This window comes from Myzus persicae, unplaced genomic scaffold, assembly GCF_001856785.1.
Source record: "Myzus persicae strain clone G006 unplaced genomic scaffold, MPER_G0061.0, whole genome shotgun sequence".
NCBI lineage: Eukaryota > Metazoa > Arthropoda > Insecta > Hemiptera > Aphididae > Myzus > Myzus persicae.
Window position 1 is genome coordinate 355,011 of NW_019101036.1, and position 22,104 is coordinate 377,114.

The 22,104-nt window shown below is 30.1% G+C and overlaps 1 protein-coding gene across 2 annotated transcripts; it reads left to right on the forward strand.

The window, feature by feature from the left end:
* The first annotated feature begins 746 nt into the window (after positions 1-746).
* On the forward strand, positions 747-19,492 carry LOC111027485 (apolipophorins-like). 2 transcript variants are annotated; one of them, XM_022305875.1, is made up of 46 exons: positions 747-901; positions 1,588-1,779; positions 2,983-3,054; positions 3,148-3,350; positions 3,440-3,628; positions 3,721-3,870; positions 3,974-4,160; positions 4,293-4,551; positions 4,629-4,794; positions 4,881-5,213; positions 5,460-5,610; positions 6,037-6,253; positions 6,338-6,410; positions 6,479-6,658; positions 6,957-7,142; positions 7,224-7,411; positions 7,723-7,983; positions 8,056-8,252; positions 8,327-9,202; positions 9,263-9,468; positions 9,567-9,761; positions 9,874-10,094; positions 10,156-10,300; positions 10,359-10,512; positions 10,584-10,799; positions 10,874-11,100; positions 11,163-11,342; positions 11,419-11,571; positions 11,636-11,798; positions 11,864-12,060; positions 12,905-13,125; positions 13,200-13,504; positions 13,733-13,860; positions 13,936-14,064; positions 14,142-14,442; positions 14,524-14,732; positions 15,023-15,256; positions 15,342-15,472; positions 15,585-15,757; positions 16,268-16,451; positions 17,152-17,348; positions 17,721-17,842; positions 17,910-18,021; positions 18,367-18,473; positions 18,928-19,216; positions 19,417-19,492. In XM_022305875.1, the coding sequence occupies exons 2-45, from the start codon at positions 1,710-1,712 to the stop codon at positions 19,117-19,119; spliced, it is 8,760 nt and encodes a 2,919-aa protein (XP_022161567.1). In that variant the 5' UTR covers positions 747-901; positions 1,588-1,709; the 3' UTR covers positions 19,120-19,216; positions 19,417-19,492. The 2 variants fall into 2 exon arrangements, with proteins under 2 accessions (XP_022161567.1, XP_022161568.1); XM_022305876.1 differs by lacking the exons at positions 747-901; positions 19,417-19,492 and having other exon boundaries at positions 1,710-1,779; positions 18,928-19,221.
* The last annotated feature ends 2,612 nt before the right edge of the window (positions 19,493-22,104 follow it).

The following is a 22,104-nucleotide window of genomic DNA, read 5'->3' on the forward strand; positions in this document are numbered from 1 at the left end:
AGACAGGTTTCGAATCATGGCGTAGCTTGTGATTCTGAAGATCACTGAGGTAGGTATCACGAATTTACTTCAGACTTCTGCGGCCAACATAAAATATTATAATGAAGATGGCGCAAACCAGCCGCGGTTAGATTTATGACACATTGCAAGTATTCGGGAGATCTAACTGTGCACCTATATAAAATTTATAATTTACGAATATGATGATGTGACGGTATAATACAGTGAAAATACTGTAGTGAGTATTGTCTTTATTTATTGATGCAATTAAACATAGACACTATTCAAAAAATAGAATTAACAATCAATACAACTGCAAATTAAAAATAATGTCCTACTTATATATAACAGGTATATTTTCACTGAAAAATATAAAACCTAAAGTATGCGGAAGGTTATTTATTGTTTGAGTCAGAACCTTTTAAGTAATCCTCAATATTTAATGTTAAATATTATTATTTATTTAAAGTTACATAACTTTAACTACCAAGGACATCACGAATAAATTAATGAAAATTGGAAATTTATAAACAATTCGTGCATCATACTGAATTTTAATGTTTTCGAGTGTTTACTGATTGGTTCGTAGGTATTGTTTTTTGTTGTTGTAGGTTTTGCTAATTTATAATTTCAAATTATATTATTTTATGCGGACGCATAATTTTTTTTCTCGTCAAAATCAATTCAAGATCATGCACTAGACATTCATTTAGTCATTAAGTTGTCGTATAAAAAGCTTAAAATAACAAAATTATAACACTAGTGCAATTGGCTCTAACCAGTTTGTTATACTATTTTTGTGTTATTTTTTGATAATATTCTAATACATATTGTCGTAAACTCTTAAAAGTTTTGTGTGATTAAAGCATTAATTACACACAGTTTTTAAATATTTTAAAAGGTGAGTACATTTTTTAAATTAAATTTATGATTTATCTTCTACGAAATACAATTAATATAGGCACAATTGATTTAAAATATTTTTAAAGCCAACACTATAACTATAGATAATTTATCTACCTTCCTATTTTTTTAATCCATATACTTATTTTCAAAGTTTGTCTTAAGTATGATTAACAAATAAAAATAAATTTATCCTGTGTGCCAAGCAATGCCTATGATAGTTTGTCATCTATTTGAAATATTTGAATAATTGGAAAATATTTCCACCATAAATAGGTACATTCATTTTACATTTGCATTTAAATTGTTATATTTATAACTTTGTAAGAAGTATTATTAGCCGTTAGGGATATAAACTATTATGTTCATGTGATATTTTCAGAAAAAAAAGATCTGGAATTTCATTACCTTGATACCTACCTTTATATTATTAATATGTATACACAATACATATTTAAATAATGGGCATGCAATTTATCATGTATTTATGGAAAAATCATAATACCAATTAGATCCAATTAAAAGATGCTATAGTGTATTTATATTTTTGAGCCGTAGCTGAAACTGTGAAAAAAAAATATAAATCCAATTAAAAAATTCAAATATCAATATGCATATCAGTTGCTTACCCTCAATTTGGTTGAACTGAAAACTACCATTTTAAAATTGTCTTATTATTTTTAGGTAATTTTACAAAATATTTACTGCAAAGAAAATATCGTATAATTAATTTGCTTGATGCATGTGAAACCATAAGCTACGTGAACCAAATTAACTAATTTGGTTAAAATAATTCTTGGGTAATCATGAAGACACTAATTAAGTTATTCCTGCTAGCATTAGCAGTAGGATTAGCTTCGTCAATAAGACATTCGAGTAAGTTGTACTTATATTTGAATAATATTAATGAACTTGTATTTATAATTAAATAAAATGAACTTAAGTATACCTATTTTAAAATTATATACGTGTATTGTTTGAATTTTGTATCAATCTTTAAAGCCCATTAGGTACCTGAAAATGAGTTTACAGTGTTGTGAATTTGTGATTACATTGTGATATTATGTGACTTAAATCAAGTTATTTGATAGAATTTATTTTATAAATTGTATGATGTTGGTATTATCAAATTATAATTAAAATCATACATCTATTAGCCATTCACTATATAATCTAGTTTCATTGAGAAAACTTATATAATTATATAGTACTTCTTGGTTGTATTATTTTACGATGTATTATTATAGGTATGTCGTATGTGCAGATCAGCAATTACCGGTCATTTGTTCGGTACCTACCTATCTATTCGATTATTTCGTCGATATCTACCCTAGTTTACACACTCAGTGTTAATGATACTCGACGACTCGAATGACAAATGACAATAATATCTTAAAAAAAATAAAACAAATTAACCACTATAATATTAAACTATATTGTTATTTGCTGTATATTTTTATACTCGGACACCGACGTCGTCATTTATAGTATATTAAGTTAATAAACGTCTCATATTCTGCTGATCGAGTAAATATACAATTGTAGCAACATAGAATGAGTTTAATTTAAGAATATTCTGTGTTAGATGTTAGTACCTACTACCTTTTCACGTCACAATATCTCGTACCTACTTACTGTAGTACTGTACTGTGGAAACGTGTACGGTGTGCATAATATCGAAAACAAATTGATTTGAATTTTGGAGCATATTGCAATTCACATTTTTACTACCTATATCGGCTATACCTCCTACCTGTGAGAGTGCAAATTACATATCTTTATTTTGGTGCAAATCAGGCATTGATCAAAAGCATAAATCAGGGGAGAGGCAATCATTTTGTTACTACACAAATACAATATGCATATTGTGTATTGATTAATGATTACAAATACAGTGTTTACATAGTATTTATACTCGACGGTAGTATCCAGTAGTATAGGTACTCTTTTATGTCTTAAGAGTGGTTAAGTTCCACTTTGCAAAGTCAAAAGTTGCATGAAATAAAAATATATAGAAAGAGAAGAACAAATGAATACCTAGAATACGAAATTGAACTAAATTAAAATTTTAATTTTCAGAATCGATTTTAACTATTCATACGGATTCCGAAGAAAGTGCAATAATACCATGTTCCTCAGAATGTACCGATGGTTCGTACACTTTGAAATATGCTTATTTATACATCACTTTATCACAGTCGTTATGTATAACAATTTTCAAATGACCCTGAAATATGCTTTTAGGAATTTCAAATGGCAATGTAGGGTTTGACGAGAACAAAAAACATAGGTATTTGTTCAGTGGTAAGACCACCATTTTTGCTCCGACCGCAACCGGAGAGGTAATATCAGAAGTAACGATCAAAGGAAAGGCAAATATCATCGGCACACAAAAATGTGGCGCCATCCTTTATCTTAAGAATCTTGAAATAACTCAAGGGTCGAAGGTAAGCGTGGTTTCGTTTGCTGAGAGTATATATTTTTTTCCACAAAACTGCAAAATGATTACCTATTATTCTTGTATATTTTGTCACAGACTTACAAACACGAAGACTTACAGAAACTAGAAGGCTACCCTGTTCTGTTTTCTTACAACAACGGAAAAGTCGGTCGGAATATCTGTTCGCTAGCTCAGGATTCTGTCGCATCAATGAATTTAAAACGATCGATAATTTCATCATTGCAAGTATCGTCAATACAAGGAGACCAAAAAGAATATTTCGAGGTACCTATTTGCTGTCCTATAAATTATCTTTATTGTAATACAGCGTTCGTGTCTCAGTGACACTAATCATAATTAATATATTGTGCTATTAGACCGATGTTCAAGGAACATGTAATACTACATATTATCCGGGGACATGGTCGGACCCATACCTTACAATAACGAAAGAAAAAGATCTCGCACAATGCACGGGGCACGATAAAATCAATTTGATGGGATTTTCACAGATGCAATCGTATCCGGTTAGTATACAATATAATATACACACCAACATAATAAACATATTAGGTATACAAGAAATTTAAGTGATTGAGATATCTTTTTTGGATTACTATGTTTGTACAGATGTATGAAGATTCTCCATTCTCAACAGCCGTTCAGATTTCTGAAATCAAAATAAAAGACTCCGAATTAATGTCCGTCGCCAATAAAGAGACTTTCATCTATCAACCATTTGGCGCAATTGATGTACCAACTAGAATAATGGTATCCATGAATTTGCAGCTAGCGAAAACCACAATGATTCAACCCCGTAAGAAAAATGATCTTCCTGTTTTTATTTTAAAATACTCACTCACACACACACACACACACCCAGGTGCACCCGTTATTTTATTTTATATGTTATACATATTCATGTGTAATGTGTTCGTGTTCCCTGTAGTTTCTACAAGCCGTTTGAGCAAAAGCCGATCAATCATGTTTGAAAAACCAACTGGATTAATTGGATTGGCAGATGCGGGTACGTTAGTAGCTGCAACACAATCGGCTTTGACTAAACTCGAACCAATAGTCGATATGGACGGTGCTGATAGATTTGCAGTGTTAGTACAATTATTAAAAGTGGCAAAGAAGGACGACATACTTTCTGCGTTTCAGCAGATTATGAGCGGCAGCGGAAATGAGGATACCGAAGTACCAGAGTATGTTGATAAAATTATTAAAAATAATATTCAAAAGTTTAAATCTTCATTGTAACACATTAATAATGCTCTTATAGGTCAATTTTCATCGATGCTCTCATGGCTGCTAATAGTGGTGAATCTATTGAAGCTGCTGTAGAACTCATAAATAGTCATAAATTAAGCGATTCATTAACTATTCAATGGTTTAATAACTTGGCAAACGCAAAAAATCCAACTAAAGAGGCAGTGGTCAAAGCATCAGTAAATCCATTTAAATATTTTCACTCTGCACTTGCGTGTTATTGTAAAAAAAATTTAAATGATAAAAATGTTATTATTATTTATAGAGCTTACTCAATGACAGAGCTCTAAAAGCGGGCTATCTGGGTATCGGCGCTTTGTTAAGACAATACCAACAAGACACTCAGGATTATATTAGTCCTGAAGTAGGAAATACTTTGAGTAATTTAGGAAGTCCATTAAAGAAAGTGGGCAATGGTCCATTATCATCAAATGACGAAGACTTAATTATTGCTAGTCTAAAGGGTCTCGGCTATGCTCAATACATAAATAGTGATCTAGAAGATTTGATTATCCAGATTACTATGGATAAAAATACTATTCAAAGGATTAGAGCAGCAGCATTGAATATGGTTAAAATCTATGCTAAGAATTCAAAGGTATGCAAAAATACATATTAGATTTTAATCAGGTTCCGCTTATCGACATGCATTAAAATATCACCAATAAATCTATTAATATTTATTTCACTCTGTTTATGACAAGTATTTTACCATCGTTAAGATAATTGTATAAACAAATAAGATATACTTATATAGTTGTGATATCTTTAAGCTCGTCGAAAATATTTTATCTATAACCAACAAAATTTTTAATTTTTATTTAGTAACATATTGTGTTTATAGGTGGAGAAAGCCTGTGAAAGCATTTTTACCGACTACTTAGAAGATTCCGAACTGCGTATTTTAGCGTTTAAAGTATTTGCTATTAATCCATCCAACTATAAAGCAACTGTTATAAAAAGTGTATTAGATGACAAAAACACCCAACTCCAAAGTAAGATCAAGAAAAATTTTATTATCATTTGATCAAACATTATTGTTTAAGATATAATCATTAGTTCAGTTCATTTTTTAAACTTGATACAAGTAACAAGTAATAAACGTACGAATTATATTTACCTATTTTCTTATATTACGCTAACCCTTAATTTCATGCCAATGTTGCGAAGATATGAGTACCAATTAAATACATTATTAATACCATTTACAATAAGTGAGAAATCCATTACTAAGGCCATAGAAAAAATGTGGTATTACAAAAGATTAATACTTATATATTTTATCCTTTAGTATGCAAAAAGACAAATGTGCATATATTTAATATTTCTTTTAATCAATACGTTTCTATCAATAGTATTAAAAAAATAAACACAATTATTATGATACTATAATAATTGTTTCCATCGAATTTTTATTTTAGTTCGAGCATACTTACTCAGCTACTTGAGTAACTTACAGACGACCGCAGACGAAAATAAACTAGATCAAAAGAGATTTTATGAAGGAATTAAATCGATGTCATCAAAAAAACCACTCAATGATATTTTGCGTTACTCACGAAATTTGGAGTATAACTATCAATGCCCTATCCTACATAGTGGAGTTTTGTTGGACGCTGATGTGATTTATTCATATAAGTAATACAACATATACATATAACAGTATTATATTTATTAACTTAAGTAGAAAGTTTCATAATTTATCATATATATTTTTTACAGAACTTTTTTGGCACGGTCTTCTTCGGCATCACTGAAAGCGTTCATATTTGGACGCAAACATGACTTTATTGATGTAAATATTATAACACTATTATTAAAAAAATAAAAATTATTTATAGGTACTAACTAGTTAAAATTTAGATTGATGTCCGTATTGAAAACTTGGAACCTTTACTGGAAAAACTATTTGGACCCGAAGGATATTTTGCAAAAAGTAAGGGATCTACTTTCGATGATGTTAAAAATTACGTAACTCAAGCAATAAACTATGCTAAGAATAGAGAACAGAATGGCGTAAATTCAGAATCGTCATTTAAACAAGTAAGTTATTTATAATATATCAGTACATAATTTTTATTTCAAACACATTTGTTTTTTAAACCATACAACTAGTATACGTTTTTATAGTTCGGCTGTATGGCCAATGGCTTTTTATTTTCTATCCAGGAATTATACAATTTTATTTTTAACGACCGTTTACTGTAAATATTATGAATTGTACTCAAATGTGAAATATTTAGAACTTAAAAAAACTTAAATTGTATGGTATTTGTAGTAAAAACATAAACCTGAATAAATGTGTATAATACTTGTAAATTAATATATACTGTTTTTGCAGGCTTGTGAAAATATGCCTGAAGAAGAAATGAAAAAAATATATGTAGATATAGCACTTAAATTATTTGGAAATGATCTTGGTTGGTTTTCATTGCAAGGAAGTGAATGTCAAATTACTTACCAACATATAATTGATGCCATACTTAATAATTTTGATAATTCAGTAACCGATAAAAAGAATATAGAAGTACATAATTATTTCAACGTCCATTTAAATAAAATAAATATCTGCTTGATCATTAAATAATAATGCATAATATGTGTTTAGTTGAGTCTAAGGAAACAGATACCAATCATCGATTTTGAAAAGAAATATGCAACATGTTCTGGACTTCCAATTTCATTAAAAATCCAGGCTACGTCAGCTATTAAATTTGATTTAGCTACTACGTTCGATTTAGATAGTTATTTCAAACATCCAGAAAATTCAAATTTTGCACTCAAACTCATACCTAGGTGATTTTATTATAAATATTAAAATGTATCTTATTTGTTATAATATTAGTTATATATTATGGAATTTACATAAAATATGAAAGTGATCTTCATTCATGAATAGGTCAAGAAAATGTTCAGTGTATTTTAAAGCTTAAATATGATTCAAACAATTATACTTAACCAAAATGTTGTAGTTCAGTTCATATTATATTATGAAATTTGCTTTCTAATTTTACGAATTGGGCTAAAAAATTGGATAAGATATATTATGTTATTGATTATTGTTTAAAATGAATTATAACTGATGAATCTATGTCAATTATTTTCAGCGGTTCACTTGTTTTCAACTCATTTTTAACAATAGACGGATATACTGTTGATGTCGGATATAAAATATCGTCCTCACTTCATACATCTACAGGATTTGATTTTTCATTAGAGACGGTTCAAGGTCGTGGCTTTGAAATGGTTTATGGACTTCCTTTGAACGTCATGGATATACTGACTATAAAATCTGGAGCTTTTTCGATTGTGCAGGAAAAAGGAAGTGAGCCGGTAGAAATACCAATTACGTCTACAGATGTTGATAGGTAATACACCTGCAGAAAATACAATGAAATTTGTATTTTAAAATACATGGATAGTAACAGTTACATTTTTAGGCAATCATATACCAGAGCATTTGAAAGTTTTGGCAATACTGTAGGCTTGTCTTTTTATGTTGATTATAATTATCCTTGGAACGGAGAGTTAAAATCGTTACTTCCATTTTCTGGTCCATCGTCACTTTCTTTAAAAGTTTTTAAAGTTGATGAAAACCTCACTAAATATGTTGTGAAAGGAAATTATGACTTTAAGTGTAAGTATACTTACAATATTTAATCATCAGTAATTCATTCAATAATCAATTAATTATTTATAATTATTTCATAGCACCAACGTTAAAATATATTAAGTTCATATTTGTTACGCCGAAAGCAGATATCAAACGTGGTTTGGAGTTGGTCGTTGTTTATGATACTAAAGCACATAACAAAATATTAGCAGAGTTTAAAACTCCATTCACTAAAAAAATCATCCAAGGTACATTAGTTGATTCTGACGAGCAAAAAACCATAGAAGTTAGATATATTGATGGTTCCCAGCACACTTTTAGTGCTGGAGTAAAATGTGAAGAGGTGGACGATGAAACAATGAAATATTCACCAATACTTGAAGCTAAATACTCTACAGAAGTGAACACTAAAGAACATAGACATCATCTCGTACCTATGTTTGACATAGAGGGGTACGTTCTCGTGAAACGTAATACGAATTCTGAAAGTAATTACCCTAGTAAATTAACTTTAAGAGACGTTGCTGTTGTTACTACCGAGACCAGACATTCTTTACAAGGGTCGTTAACTTTTGAAAACAACAAAGTATTAGGAGATGTCAGTTTAATTGCCAATAGTGTTACTATTAACATATATGGACTTCTTAGTGGAGATCATCCTATATTTAAATTGGACTTAAAGTTAGATATGACTAGAAACGAACAAGCTAAACAACAATTATTGGAGTCTGATGAAAGCTATGATTATGAACCAATGTCCAAATTTGTAGCTTTACTAAATAAAGTTAAGACTTTGAATTTACTTACATCCCAAGAACTTCATACTGGAGCACCATACATATTCTTAAGTAAGAATCATATCCGTTGGGACGATGATTATTTTGAAGCCAACTGTGATGTATTGTTTGAAAACAGTGAACTCACAACTCACGGATATATCAAGACCTCCAATGTACTTGATATGTCATTTAATGGTGAGCATTTTGATTGAATAATAAGTTTTGCTTCTATTAATTATACCCTATCTTGTAAAGGTAATATCACTATTTTGCCAAGTACTGAAGAAACGGGAATATTCGTTCGTGGGCTTTTAGAGCATTCTCTCGTTTCGGATCCATCGTTTGCTGGACACGGAAATTTCAAATATATTCAAAATAAGAACAAAGATGGTAGTTATTTTGAATTTAATTCAGAAGACCCAAAAACATTTGGAAGATATCATTTTAATACGGGACATCAGGTCAGGATAGCTATACCTTATAAAAGCTAAATAGTAAATACTATGTAAATACTATTTTTAACACATAACTTAATATTTTGATTTTTTTTTGTTTTTAGTCCACCGATGATTCTTTCAAGTATACTATTTATTATGATGTTTACGATGGTTCTACTTTCACGGTTGATATGAATATATTAGCAGATGATATTACTTATAAAATGCATTTTGATTCTCCCAATCCTGAATATAAGTCTTATATGAATGTACGTGGTTGGTCAGAAAAAGGAAATACGTATTTATTTGATTCACAAGTATGTTTTAATTATGATCATAACATGAATTTTATTTGTATTATTATTTTTTTTTGTTTTGATAGAAAGTACTTTTAAAATAATTTATAAATTATAAATTTGAATTTTACAGGTTTTATGGCCTGGTGATCAAAATTCAAATTATTTGAATGCAAATGGAAAAATGCTTTTGAACGGAAGTGATACACACATTATTGGAAACATAGATTTTCCATTAACACATTTAGAAAATTTCCACATATCACTTTTTAGTGAACCTCATCCCGAAATTAAAGATGGCGGAATTGCTACAGTTCGTTGCATATCTAATGATAACATTTTACTATCTGAAAAGTAAGGTTTTTGACATTTCATTATTATAAGATGAATTATTTTTAATGAATTATTATTAAAGGTTCGTATATAAATTAAAACTAAACAATGGAGAGTTTTATGTGTCTGGAAAGAGTATTTACGATGAGTCACAAAATGTCAAACCTATAAGTTTTGAAATAGCGTATAAAAATTACACAGATGAAGAATACGCTACTGGAAAACAAGTATTTATAACGATGAGTTCTGTCTAGACATAATTTAAACATTATAATATATTTCTAGATCGCGTACAAAATTGCATTGTTGCATAATAATCAGCAACTTACATACCAAAAAGTTTTAAAAGTTACTAACAGAACGCTTAAGTACAGACAAATTAACAAAGTAGATGATGAGAAACAAAAAATAATGATGGATTTAGAATATCATATAATAAGTATAAATTAATCATAAACAAAAAAATGTTTGAAGTATGTGATATACCTAGTAATAATTATTATATTTTAGGTGCATGGGATTGGTCTTATAAATTAATATCCAAGGTCGATTCCCCAAATGTTTTTCATTATTTGATTAGTGATGACCAAAATGAATTAGAATTTAACTCCTATATTAAATTTGGCGATTACTCATTAGACGAAGAGCATACTCTTAAAATTCATTCATCAGAAGGTTTAACTGACTCGTATGAATTTAAATGGCTTACAAACTATGAAAAAACTGGTTGGATTTTATATACTTTTAATATATACAATATACATACATTGTATTTTACCAAAAAATATAATATTTTGTAGCATTCAAGTTTTTATATAAACAACGAGAAATTAGAGGCTTAGTGCGTTATAGTTTGGACGATATTGAAGGAGGATACAATTTTATTTATGCGGGACGAATGTGGTTAGATTTTATTTCAGACCCAAATTCAGAAAGCACCTTGTCAATAAATACTTACTATTCACTTAAAGAAGGATTTTCTACAGGCAGTAATATAAAAATATGTGTACCATTATTTAATGATAAGGTAAGATGAATAATTTAGCTTGTATGTATAAAAACTCTTCCATAAAACATTAACAATTTTAGGAAATGGGTGTCAAAACCAATGTCCAAATGTTTAAAAACTGGGAAAATCCTCTAAGTGTTCAATTAGAACTTGACATTTTCCCCACTACCGATCAAAAATTAAAACTGCGTACTAGTTTGAAGAGAGACGTTCAAGATAGTGGAGTTTTGTATTCTGCGTTGCTGTTTGCTGAAAGCGATGTAAGCATGTTAAACAAATTTTACATTTGAAACAATAATTGTCTTAATAATACCGTATTGTTTTTTTTTTATTTAGGGAATGAAATTAAATTACGGATTTAATGATTCTATATATGTTTCAAGTGAAAAATGGGGAAAATATTTAGACGCACATTTTATTGATACTGATAATATTATTAGACCTCTTAAAGTACATTTTGAATTAGTGCCTAGAGGATTTACTAACCAAGTCTGTATTACCTTTATTAATATTGGTATGAGCGTGTAAAAACTAACTATATTTTTTCACATAGATGAACATTTTTGATATTGCCGTGATCGATGTTGATTCGTCAATTATGGTCAAAGATGGTGTTTTGAATACACGTTCAAACATAAAGTACAATGATCATCCATATTCCTTTGAAATTTCGTTAACCTCAAATCCAAGTTTCAAATTCATAATAGGATGGGAAAGTATGTACTAACTTCACATGAGATGATTAATTTTACATTCAAATGATGTATATTATCTTTATTAGATAAAACGGGAAGTCATGAAAAGCTGATGGTAGACGGTACTATCGTTATGGATGAATCGGCCGTTATTAGTGCTACTCGTATACTAAACGATGGTAATGACGTCGTGACTGTGGGATACGTCAAAAAATCCTTAGACGAACAAAATTGGTGGGACACAAGTAACCATTTGAGTACAGAACAATCTAACGAAATTTGGGTATATGCATATAATTTACATAACAGAATTTGTTTTGATTTTGAGCGGAACGATCAATGTAATTGGTTTTATAATAATGATGTGTATTTTTTATTTTCTGCATCCATCATCACATTTTGTAGCTGTAATCAGCTTCAATCTTCAACTTCATTATTTTTCTCTTATGAAATTGAATCGTGATGGATGGGGGTTAAATTTTTTTTAGTGTTGATAAAAATGTATAGGACTGCCCAAAATGCTGGGAAATTTGAACCTATAAAAGTTGTTCTTATACCAATTTAAAAATATGAAGAATACATAAAAAAATTGCTTGTGTTTGAAGTTCGGTTTTTCGGCAAAAAGGATATTTAAACAAAGAATAAGGATTTTAGTTTTTTTTCTAATTCGAAAATTCAAAAATATACTTGGTTATTTATATGATTATATTTTAGTATCGTCATACGCGATGACATTATTAAAATATTTAGATTAGTTTTAAATTGTTTCTTATATTTATTACGAACTTATACACACCGTTTACGGTAAGTCGGTATTGACCCAAAAATTAATAAATATGTATAATATAAATACGTTATCAGGCCAAAACCAATTCAGCCTACAAAAAAATATGATAAAATGTACTTAGTAATACAAACTGACAGACCGTCTTCGCTCAGAATCGTTTTTCGTATACAGTGATTCATCGTTAAATTCTTATTTAACAGATAGGTCATATATATATTACACTATACAGTACCTATTCAATGACGAAGTGCACTCGTCTCACCTGCTGGCTACTGTACAGCAAGGCGGTACCTGCTTGCCCACATTTTTAAAATAAAAATATACGATTCTTGTGTTCTAGCAATCATTAAAGGGACAATTCATTGAAATATTTATAAGTGTACACAGCAATATGGTAAATATAATGTCTGTGGCCAAAAAACAGCGTAAATTACGCTTGCACGAAGCAAGAAAAGCCCAACCACAATATCGTGCATTAATGGAATATTCAGGTCATGAGTTTAAAAAAATACTTAATGAAGTCTTGGAAGATGATTATATACCACAAATACCAATGTTGATGTAAATTTAAAAAAAATACAACATAATATATTTTTAATACGATAGGTAAATTAATATATTATACCTACTTGTAGACAAAATACCACAGAAGCTGTATTTTCCGATGTTATCGATTTTATGAATTATAACAGTGACTACTTCATAAACTCGGTTAGGCATCTAAATGGACATATGGGAAATTATTTAAAGAAAATATATAAGTATTATTCAGATCATTCAAATGTACTTTTGAATAAGTTGGTGCAAAATATCGATGAATTAATGAACCAAATGGAGCTTACTTTACTGGACTTATTTAGACAGTTAAATCTATACACTGATGAACCTGTGAATGACATGGAGTCATCAGAACCTCGTTCAGTTAAAGAGTACTATAATAGTAAGATATTAGTTGTTGATTAAATTAATTTTAAAACCTCGCTACCTTTTGGCTTAAAAAAAATGTGTGGGTGAAACCTATATAATGTTATAAATTATTATTTATTTTATAATGCAATATTGAACTATAGTGAACTACAGTGTAACTAAATGTATATTAAACTGTGCCTCACAGATAATTGGTATATGGAGGCCCAAAAATAAATATGATTTTTGTTTTCTTAATTAGAAGTCATGGATAAATTTATGAAAGCCATCGAGAAACTTGAAGATACAATAAATGACATTAAAGATTTAACAGAGAATTTTATCAAGAGCTTGCCACTTTATGACATGTTACACGACCAAATTGAAAAGGTAAAATATTCTAAGCACGAAATAAAATCTATAATTTACTATATTCATAAATTTTTTAATAATAATTATTTGTAGTTAAAATCATACCCTTACAAAGAAAAAGTATGGGGACAAATACACAACTACTTGCAAGACTTAGAAAATTCAGCTCCGACCAGAGATTTTGGTAGTTTTATCAATGCTTTAGATAAGTACATAAATAATGTTAGTATCGTGTACTTGTGTGTATATAATTTTAAGAGTATTCAATTTATGTTTATAATTTGAATTTAATCGTACAGATCATTCATGACATACCGGTAAGCCAAAGGGAGATCATAACCTTAAGGAATAAAGGACTTATAGTTGTGAAGTCAATGATATTTGATTTCTCCAACTACGTAGATCACGACAGAGCAATGAAAATGTACAATGCATTACGCAAACTTACTGCTTTTGGCCAGACTATTCTTCACATAGCCTCGCCAAGCACATTCCCATATCCAATTAATGAAAATCCTTTGTTATTTGACTTCAATGAATATAATACGCAATTGTATCATAGATTTTTGAATCCGTCGAATTTAATACCACCGTTTGATGGTAATGTATAAACCTACATTATTTTTTAAAGTGTTATAAAAATTATTAACTCACACTTTATTTATTTTGTCGTTTATGCAGTGCAAAGTGTTATTATCGACTCAGTCAATATAATTACATACAATGGTCATCCTTACAGTTTCATGCCAAACACTGGTTATTATTTGTTGGCAGAGGATTTTGTAAACAACAAATTTTCAATACTTGCTTATTACGAATATAACACATTAACAAAAATATCGATTTCAATCTATAATGGCGAAAAATACATACTGCTTTCCGGAGGAAGTGTAAGTAAAAAAATAACTATTGAGATTTACAATACAGATAGTAGGTACTGCAGTCCACACAATTTATAAATAAAATAATAAGTAAATAGGTTATATACTAACAAAATGTATATTAAATAACGTTTATCAGTATTATATATATTTTTTGGAGAGAAACTAAATTTACGACTATTATTTTCATCATAACCGGGAAATCCCTTTAGAATAGTCCTGTGATCTCTTTAATTTTTTCTAAGAATATAGATTTTGATGATCAAATTGTAGCTTCTACTTTTAAACAATGTTTACAGATTACCGTTAATGGCAAAGATGCTGATTTTCCACTTATAAATGACAATTTAAAAACATTTAGAGATGTTTATTCATTTGGAATTGACGTTGCTGTTGGTGTCAGTATTAAATGCACTTTTGATTTAAATATTGTTCAAGTGTTCATTAATGGATACTATTATGGTCAAGTGCATGGCTTACTAGGATCAATGAATCAAGAACCTCAGTTTGATTTAAGACTACCTAATGGAGAAGTAAACCTAACCTATGAAAAAAATAAAAAATAAACAAAGAACAAACGCTGAATCTATATAATTTTAAACTTTGTTTTCGTATTAGTTATCCTATGACATGGCATCATTTTTGTTGGCGTACAGACAAACAGGGAACACCGAACCGACTAATATTGATTTAATACAAACCGATGTACCACTCTGTTCCAGCTTGTTCTCTGGAAAATCTTCTCTGAAGTAAACATATAAAGAATGAATTAATTAATCCATAGTTAATGACTTTCTTGCCGATAACATAAATGTAATTAATGATTACACACTTACAATTTTTTTTTGTGTGTGTGTTTAGACCATTTTTCCCAGCTATAGCTCCAGCAGCGTATAGATCGATTTGTAATCAAATCGTTTCTACAGCTACATCTGAACAAGACAGTTTGAATAAGGCTTGTTTAGTGGCTAAAGCTTTCGTGAGCATGGCCAGACAAAACTATATGTCAAGTTGTAATATTCCGGATATGTGCAGTAAGTACCTTCACCTAATTAAACTGTGATTCTTGTCAGTAATGTTTCATATTTGTACTTTAAAAATGTATTTTTAAACTATTGAGGCTATCGTATAGTTTTTAGTGTTTTTACCTTAGATTAGGTACGTATATAGCAATAGGTTACCTTTTCATTTTTCTTAGTATTAAATACAGACATATTTCAATAAGATAATTTAAATTAATTTATGAGTGTACGTGCTACGATACTGTAATAAATATCTCCCCCGTGTCTGGCACCTTTTATTTATGAATATCAGACACTCGTAGTGCTGATCTCTAATTCACCTAAGTTTTCATAATACTATTGTATACCGGGCAAAGATACAAAATACTGTGTATAATTTATGTGGGCATTTCGAAAATTGTAATCAGCATAATGCTCTGTCCTCTGTGATTTTGATAATCTATTATAGAAATAATAGCTTTTTATAAAAATATATATAATATGCGTTTTAAATAATTGATGTTTATTTTTTCTATAATATAGTCACGACTTCGGTACATGAACGAACGATAGATGCGAACACGAATGTTCAGATATCTGATCCAAACGATGTAGCAGATGTCATGATTTTGTTCGAAGAAGTCGTAGAAATTGAACAAACATTTTCGGAAATATTGAATCCTTTCATAAAAAAACTTAAGAGCAATTTTAACAGCAAAGGAATAAAGTAAATATGATTATATCAAATAAGATGAGTACATGTTATGGCGTTATGTGCTTACAGTGCTTACACGCTGCATCGTACCATCGTGTGGTTCGAGTTGAGATATTATATAATATCCAACATATAAGTAACGAGTTAAACTAAAGTATTAAGTATACGACGCGGCGCGTCACATTTTAAGTTAGTAATAGTGTGATAGAGTTTTTACTAGTTTACCACAATAATACCAAGTGCTTGGGAACTGCTCCAACTATACTGGTAAAGTGGTAAAATAGTTGTTTGACAGGTTACGACTTACGATTGATCTAGACAACAGAGAAGTAGAATGAGTTAAATAAATTGAGTTGGAACAATTATAGGTATTTCATGGTTTTTGTAAAAAAAATTTATAATATACGCCGCATGTTAATAAAATTATCATGATCACATTTGTCTACACCACTGTGGCACTATCCATACTGTCTATTTCCGAGATATTTTTAACATATATATATTTTCTGTGTTAAAAATACACTATAATAATATGTGTAGCTACTCTTCTACAACTTTTAACAAATTATTAAGTTTTAAGTTTATAAGTTCATAACTAATAAGTAATAAGTATTAATCAAAATCAAGCGAATAAACTACCTAATGTAAATCATTTTAAAACAATTTAAACATTTTAATTTTTATAATTTACTATTTTTGTACTGGGTTTTAGTGACGTCAAAATTATTCTTATTGGATACTCTGGAAAAAGTACAGATTCTGAAGTGCATATGTATACAGCTAACGACGACGATGACTATACAAAATTATTGAGCAATATACCGGAATGGACAGAATCTCAGACCAACACCGAACCAGAGACGAGTAGACTGCAATCTCAGCTGATGCATTCATTTAGAAAAGTTATGGGTAAGATGTGTACATATTATCTTATTGTTGGACTTCATTTAAAAATGTAATTTTTTTCAACTTGTTTTTGGCAAAGCGTAACTAATATCCACGAGGTGGATAATAGTTTAAATATGCAACCCGCAATTAAATTATATAGTACCTATACCAATATTCACTTATGTAATTTCACCATCTCTAATTCTCATATCGAATAACCAACTCTGTATAAGTCTGAATTTTTAGTCGAGCATTAATTAATTTAAACAATTACAATTTTGAGTATATCTATGATATACCTATAGATTTAGATTACACAATTCGTTAAAGTGATGTAAATGTACAATAGACTTTATTAGACCGACACAAATGTGCTTATTATTTCATTTCCAGGTAAAAATTCAAAAGACAAAGCATACAAACTTTCGGCTGATTACCCATTCAGAGCGAATGCTGTTAAAGTCGTCTTGTCCATTGCACAATCTCTATACAGCACCCAAGAATCCGTTTTAGGCGTAAGTACTCAAGTCTCAAGCAAAACAATATGATAATTGACTAAAAATGTACAACCTATCGCTGCAGGTATCTCAGTACACGATAAACTACGTAACCTCATGGTATATGAAACAAGGTATCACGTTTTACTTGATCGCCCCCATAAATCTGAGTGTGGCTTCGGAAGATGGAATTTTCGGTGAGTCCCTACCTAGGTACTATATTATAGGCGGAAATCCATTGACATTTCAGCCTTAAGGGGTTCTAACATAGTTTTAACGACAATGTGAGAGGAGGGGGCTTCAATTCCGTACACAATTAAAACCTTATTTGTTTTTTTGGAGGGGCTAATGGGATATGTAGGGGCTTAGCCTTCACCTCGATTTCCGCCTATGATACCTATATTTTGTATTTAAATATTAACGCAATTATGATATTATATGTGTCTATGTATTTATACGATACACATTTTCATGTATAAAATATGTATCCGCACGTACAAAGGTCTTATAAATTTTGCTTTAATAATTTGTTGTTTTTCCAGGAGCGAGTGGTGCGAACAAGATTTATACGAGAACGTCGCCGAACGGTAAATACAGCGATGACATGTATACTTACGACAAATCATTAGAGACGAATTTGGTGTTAATGGTGAGTAAAATAAAATTCGAGTAAGTATGATACTGACGGCGTAGAGTAGCCTTTTCAGGAATCCCCGCTGGACGGGTAGGTGAAAGTACTAAAAAATGATAATAATAAACTATAAGGCCGCAAATGTAATGCATTAAAAAATGGTGAGCATTCAAAATCGACTAACGACTTAAAAAGTATCGATTATCTTTAAACACAATATTGTTTTTTTTGCTTTTAACCATTATTGTGCCTAATAAGTAGCCTGCAGGCTGCAGGTACCTACCTATATAGTATATAATTGTACGTTACACGCTATTAAATATGGCGAAATCTATGTCCATAATATATGATATTGGTTTTTCCGCCAATTTCATCCGCCCTGTATTCCGTGAAAGCCACCGAACGAGACGGAGACGACGTAAATTTCCATACAAATATCGAATCAAAACGATTATTTGTTTGTGTTTTACAGACCAGCGGGACCATGTACGATTCTCGGTATTTCGCCGACACCTCGAGTGCACAATTAGAGACTTTCTTGCGTTCGTTGTGCAGGACCATTGTAGGCATGTCCGTCAGTGATACAGTGATCCAGAGAAGTTGTTCCAGTTCGTTGTACAACGGAGTGATGCCGTACGCGAAGTGCGTGGTCGTCACTAGCTGATGGCCGACGAAAACATAATTTGTAGAGTGTGACACATATCATCACACTCGTAGATAATAATAATAATATGTTGCACCTGAAAAACAGTTATACATAGGTAAAGACATTTTTTTCGCATCATGGTTTAAGTTTTATGATTTTTCGTAATGGTTTTACCGCTTTTAACATAGCTATACCTGGGCACTGTCTAGGTATAGGTACGTTTATGACGAATACCGATTACCGGATGTTACCTACCGGTTGTCTACAAGGACCATTCATATTGTGTGCGTTAATTATTTTTATTTTCATTTACAGATATGCAGTAATGTGTGCTTGGGCCAAATGGAATATCTCAACCAACAATTATTCATTATTTTTTAGATCAAAAATATGTATCACCACAAAAAATGTCTTAACTTATTATTATTATTAATAAATTAGTATAATATTACTATCATAGTAGTTATTTTGTCGTATTTATTTATAGTACCTAGTGACTAGTACCTGTCTATGAAAAAAATACAAAAAATGTAAACGCCTTTGAAAAAGGTTCACTGTAAATTAGAAATTAAAGATTCATGAACATCGCGATTTAAGATAGAAAATTAGATAGTATAGATGGTAAGATCAAAGAATATAACAATAAGATATAACTATATAAGATAATATCTATTAAATCGTGATGAACAATCACAATATTACTGTTGTCGAAATACTTTGAAAATTGGTTAATTTAATTATTAAAAAAAGTTTGATTAATTTTGGTTGTAATTCAAAGAGACGCGACATGAATTTTTCACCAAATATTTATTTATTGAATATTGATATTATTTAGAAATAATACAGTTTTATGGATTACAAAATATTTTATATTTTAATTATCGTCAGGAATTTGTATGCGTTGCAAGATAACCATCAGATATGAGTGAGGGCATTCAACAACTTTAAATCACTTCAGTTCGATTGCAAACAGACGTCGCGAGTTGGACAATACGTACTTAACCACTGGAAAATATATCATTTTTGGTGGCTTATATTTCGATTGTTATTTTCTTTACAAATTTTCACAAGTATGAAAATGGGACTGAGACATAAAGAAGAAAAAATAAGCGTCCGAAACATAGGTGTGCCTAGACTTCATCGGCAGCGGCAGTCTAGCTAATGGACCGGTACTAATCATACTACCCTAATTAAACAAAAAAATCCCCAGCAAACCGGTGCTGTATTTTTTGTAAGTCCCTTTCCCCCCTAAAAAAGTCTGTATTATCAATTTACAATTAATAATCTACAGTATTTTCAGTATTTTTGCAATTTTATTTAACTACAGAAATGTTATTTATCTATATAACCCTAGATTACAGCATTTAGCTACAAATCAAAAAATAATAGGTAGGTAGGTACAATAATAATATCAAATACCTAGTGGATGCGAACATCATCCGTCATAAGTCTTTACATAGTTTAGGTTTTCCCGAAGTTGAGAAATCAATTCGAAAATATGTACATGTTATTAACAAAATAAAGATACTATACCTAATTTTGTCAAACATACTATTTTTATAAGCAAATAGTAATTATAACAATACATAAAAGAAATATTTTTTAATTAAAGTTATAGGAGACTCATCTGATTTAAAACTCGGTTGACCGACGCCTTACAAAAATTGCTGGAGCAGCCCAGGTGGCAACGGGCAGGTACCCTAGGCTTTCTCGAAGTGGATGATAGCGCCTTTTTGCGAGAGTTGGTAACCTCCAAAGGGGGCGGTATGAGACATAAAGAAATTGTAATTATTCATTAGTGTAATAGTGCGCCATCCCATCTATTGGATGTGACATAAAAATTTACAAATGCCATAGCTTTTTTGTTATGTTTCATTGTACTAAATAAAACACTACTTTAAAAAGTTTTCAAAAAGGGCTATGGGAGGATGTGACCCACACATTCTCCCTTGTCTCACCTCCCCCCGAGTCTACAGATCGTAAGTTAAAAAAATTTGGGGGACTTCAGAAAATTATTGATTCTCGAAGTGGGCGGTGGATGAAATAAGCTTGAGAACCTGTAGTCAAGACCGGCTCAAGGGGTAGGCGCCATTGGCCCACGCCTAGGGCCAGTGGCGAATAGGCTTGTATTTTTTTATCGGTAAGTAATTTGAATAAGGGCCCCCAAAAAATTAGATAGAGCAACATATTATCTTGATATAACAATACAATATAAAACTAGATATATAATAAGTAATATAGGTACTCTTAGTACAGATTTTTTTTTTATAGTTAGTAGGTACATTAATTTTTTTTAAAAGACTTACTGTTTAAAGCAACTTTATCAATTACACTATCTGTACTAATAGAAGTCAAAATATCTTTTTCTACACTCATCATGAGTATAAAACATTCTAAACGATCTTGAGTAATTGAGTTTCTCAAGAAATTTTTAATATATTTTAACTTGGAAAAACTCCGTTCACAACCCACTTGTGTGGATGAAAATGATAAAAGTAGTTTATAACATGAATAAAGAACCGGATAAGTTTTAGCTAGTGTATAAATTATAGTTAACTAAAACTGTCTAAAACACTAAAACAACAAACGACACAACACGTTACAGGTTTGCTAATATTATCTGCTAGATGAGTGAATGTTTCTTCTGAAAATTTGGTACTTAACTAATAAAAAAAATGTGGTTAATATTCTTCATGAGCCCTTATTCCGTTGAAATATATAAAATCGTATTCATAATTGTATAATGTAAAATAAGAAACAACACTGTGTAAACAAAATATTAATTTTTTTATATTGAACAATGTTCACGATACCTGTGTTTAAATAACATATAGGTAAGTAAAAAAATGCTTTTATCTATTAAAATTTTTTAGTTAGTTGTATGCCGAAAAAATGAAGAAATGCAATACAAAGCATAAATTGCAAAAAAAAAACAGTAAACAATATATAAATTAAACAAAAAAAGGGCATCAGAAAAGACGAGGTGACGTGGGGGGGGGGGGG

Excerpts from the sequence above, each read along its gene's own strand:
- LOC111027485 (XM_022305875.1), top strand. The coding sequence starts at position 1,710 with ATGAAGACACTAATTAAGTTATTCCTGCTAGCATTAGCAGTAGGATTA. Across the intron at positions 3,055-3,147 it reads TTCCTCAGAATGTACCGATG|GAATTTCAAATGGCAATGTA; the intron begins GTTCGTACACTT and ends ATATGCTTTTAG. Across the intron at positions 11,343-11,418 it reads TGCTGTTTGCTGAAAGCGAT|GGAATGAAATTAAATTACGG; the intron begins GTAAGCATGTTA and ends TTTTTTATTTAG.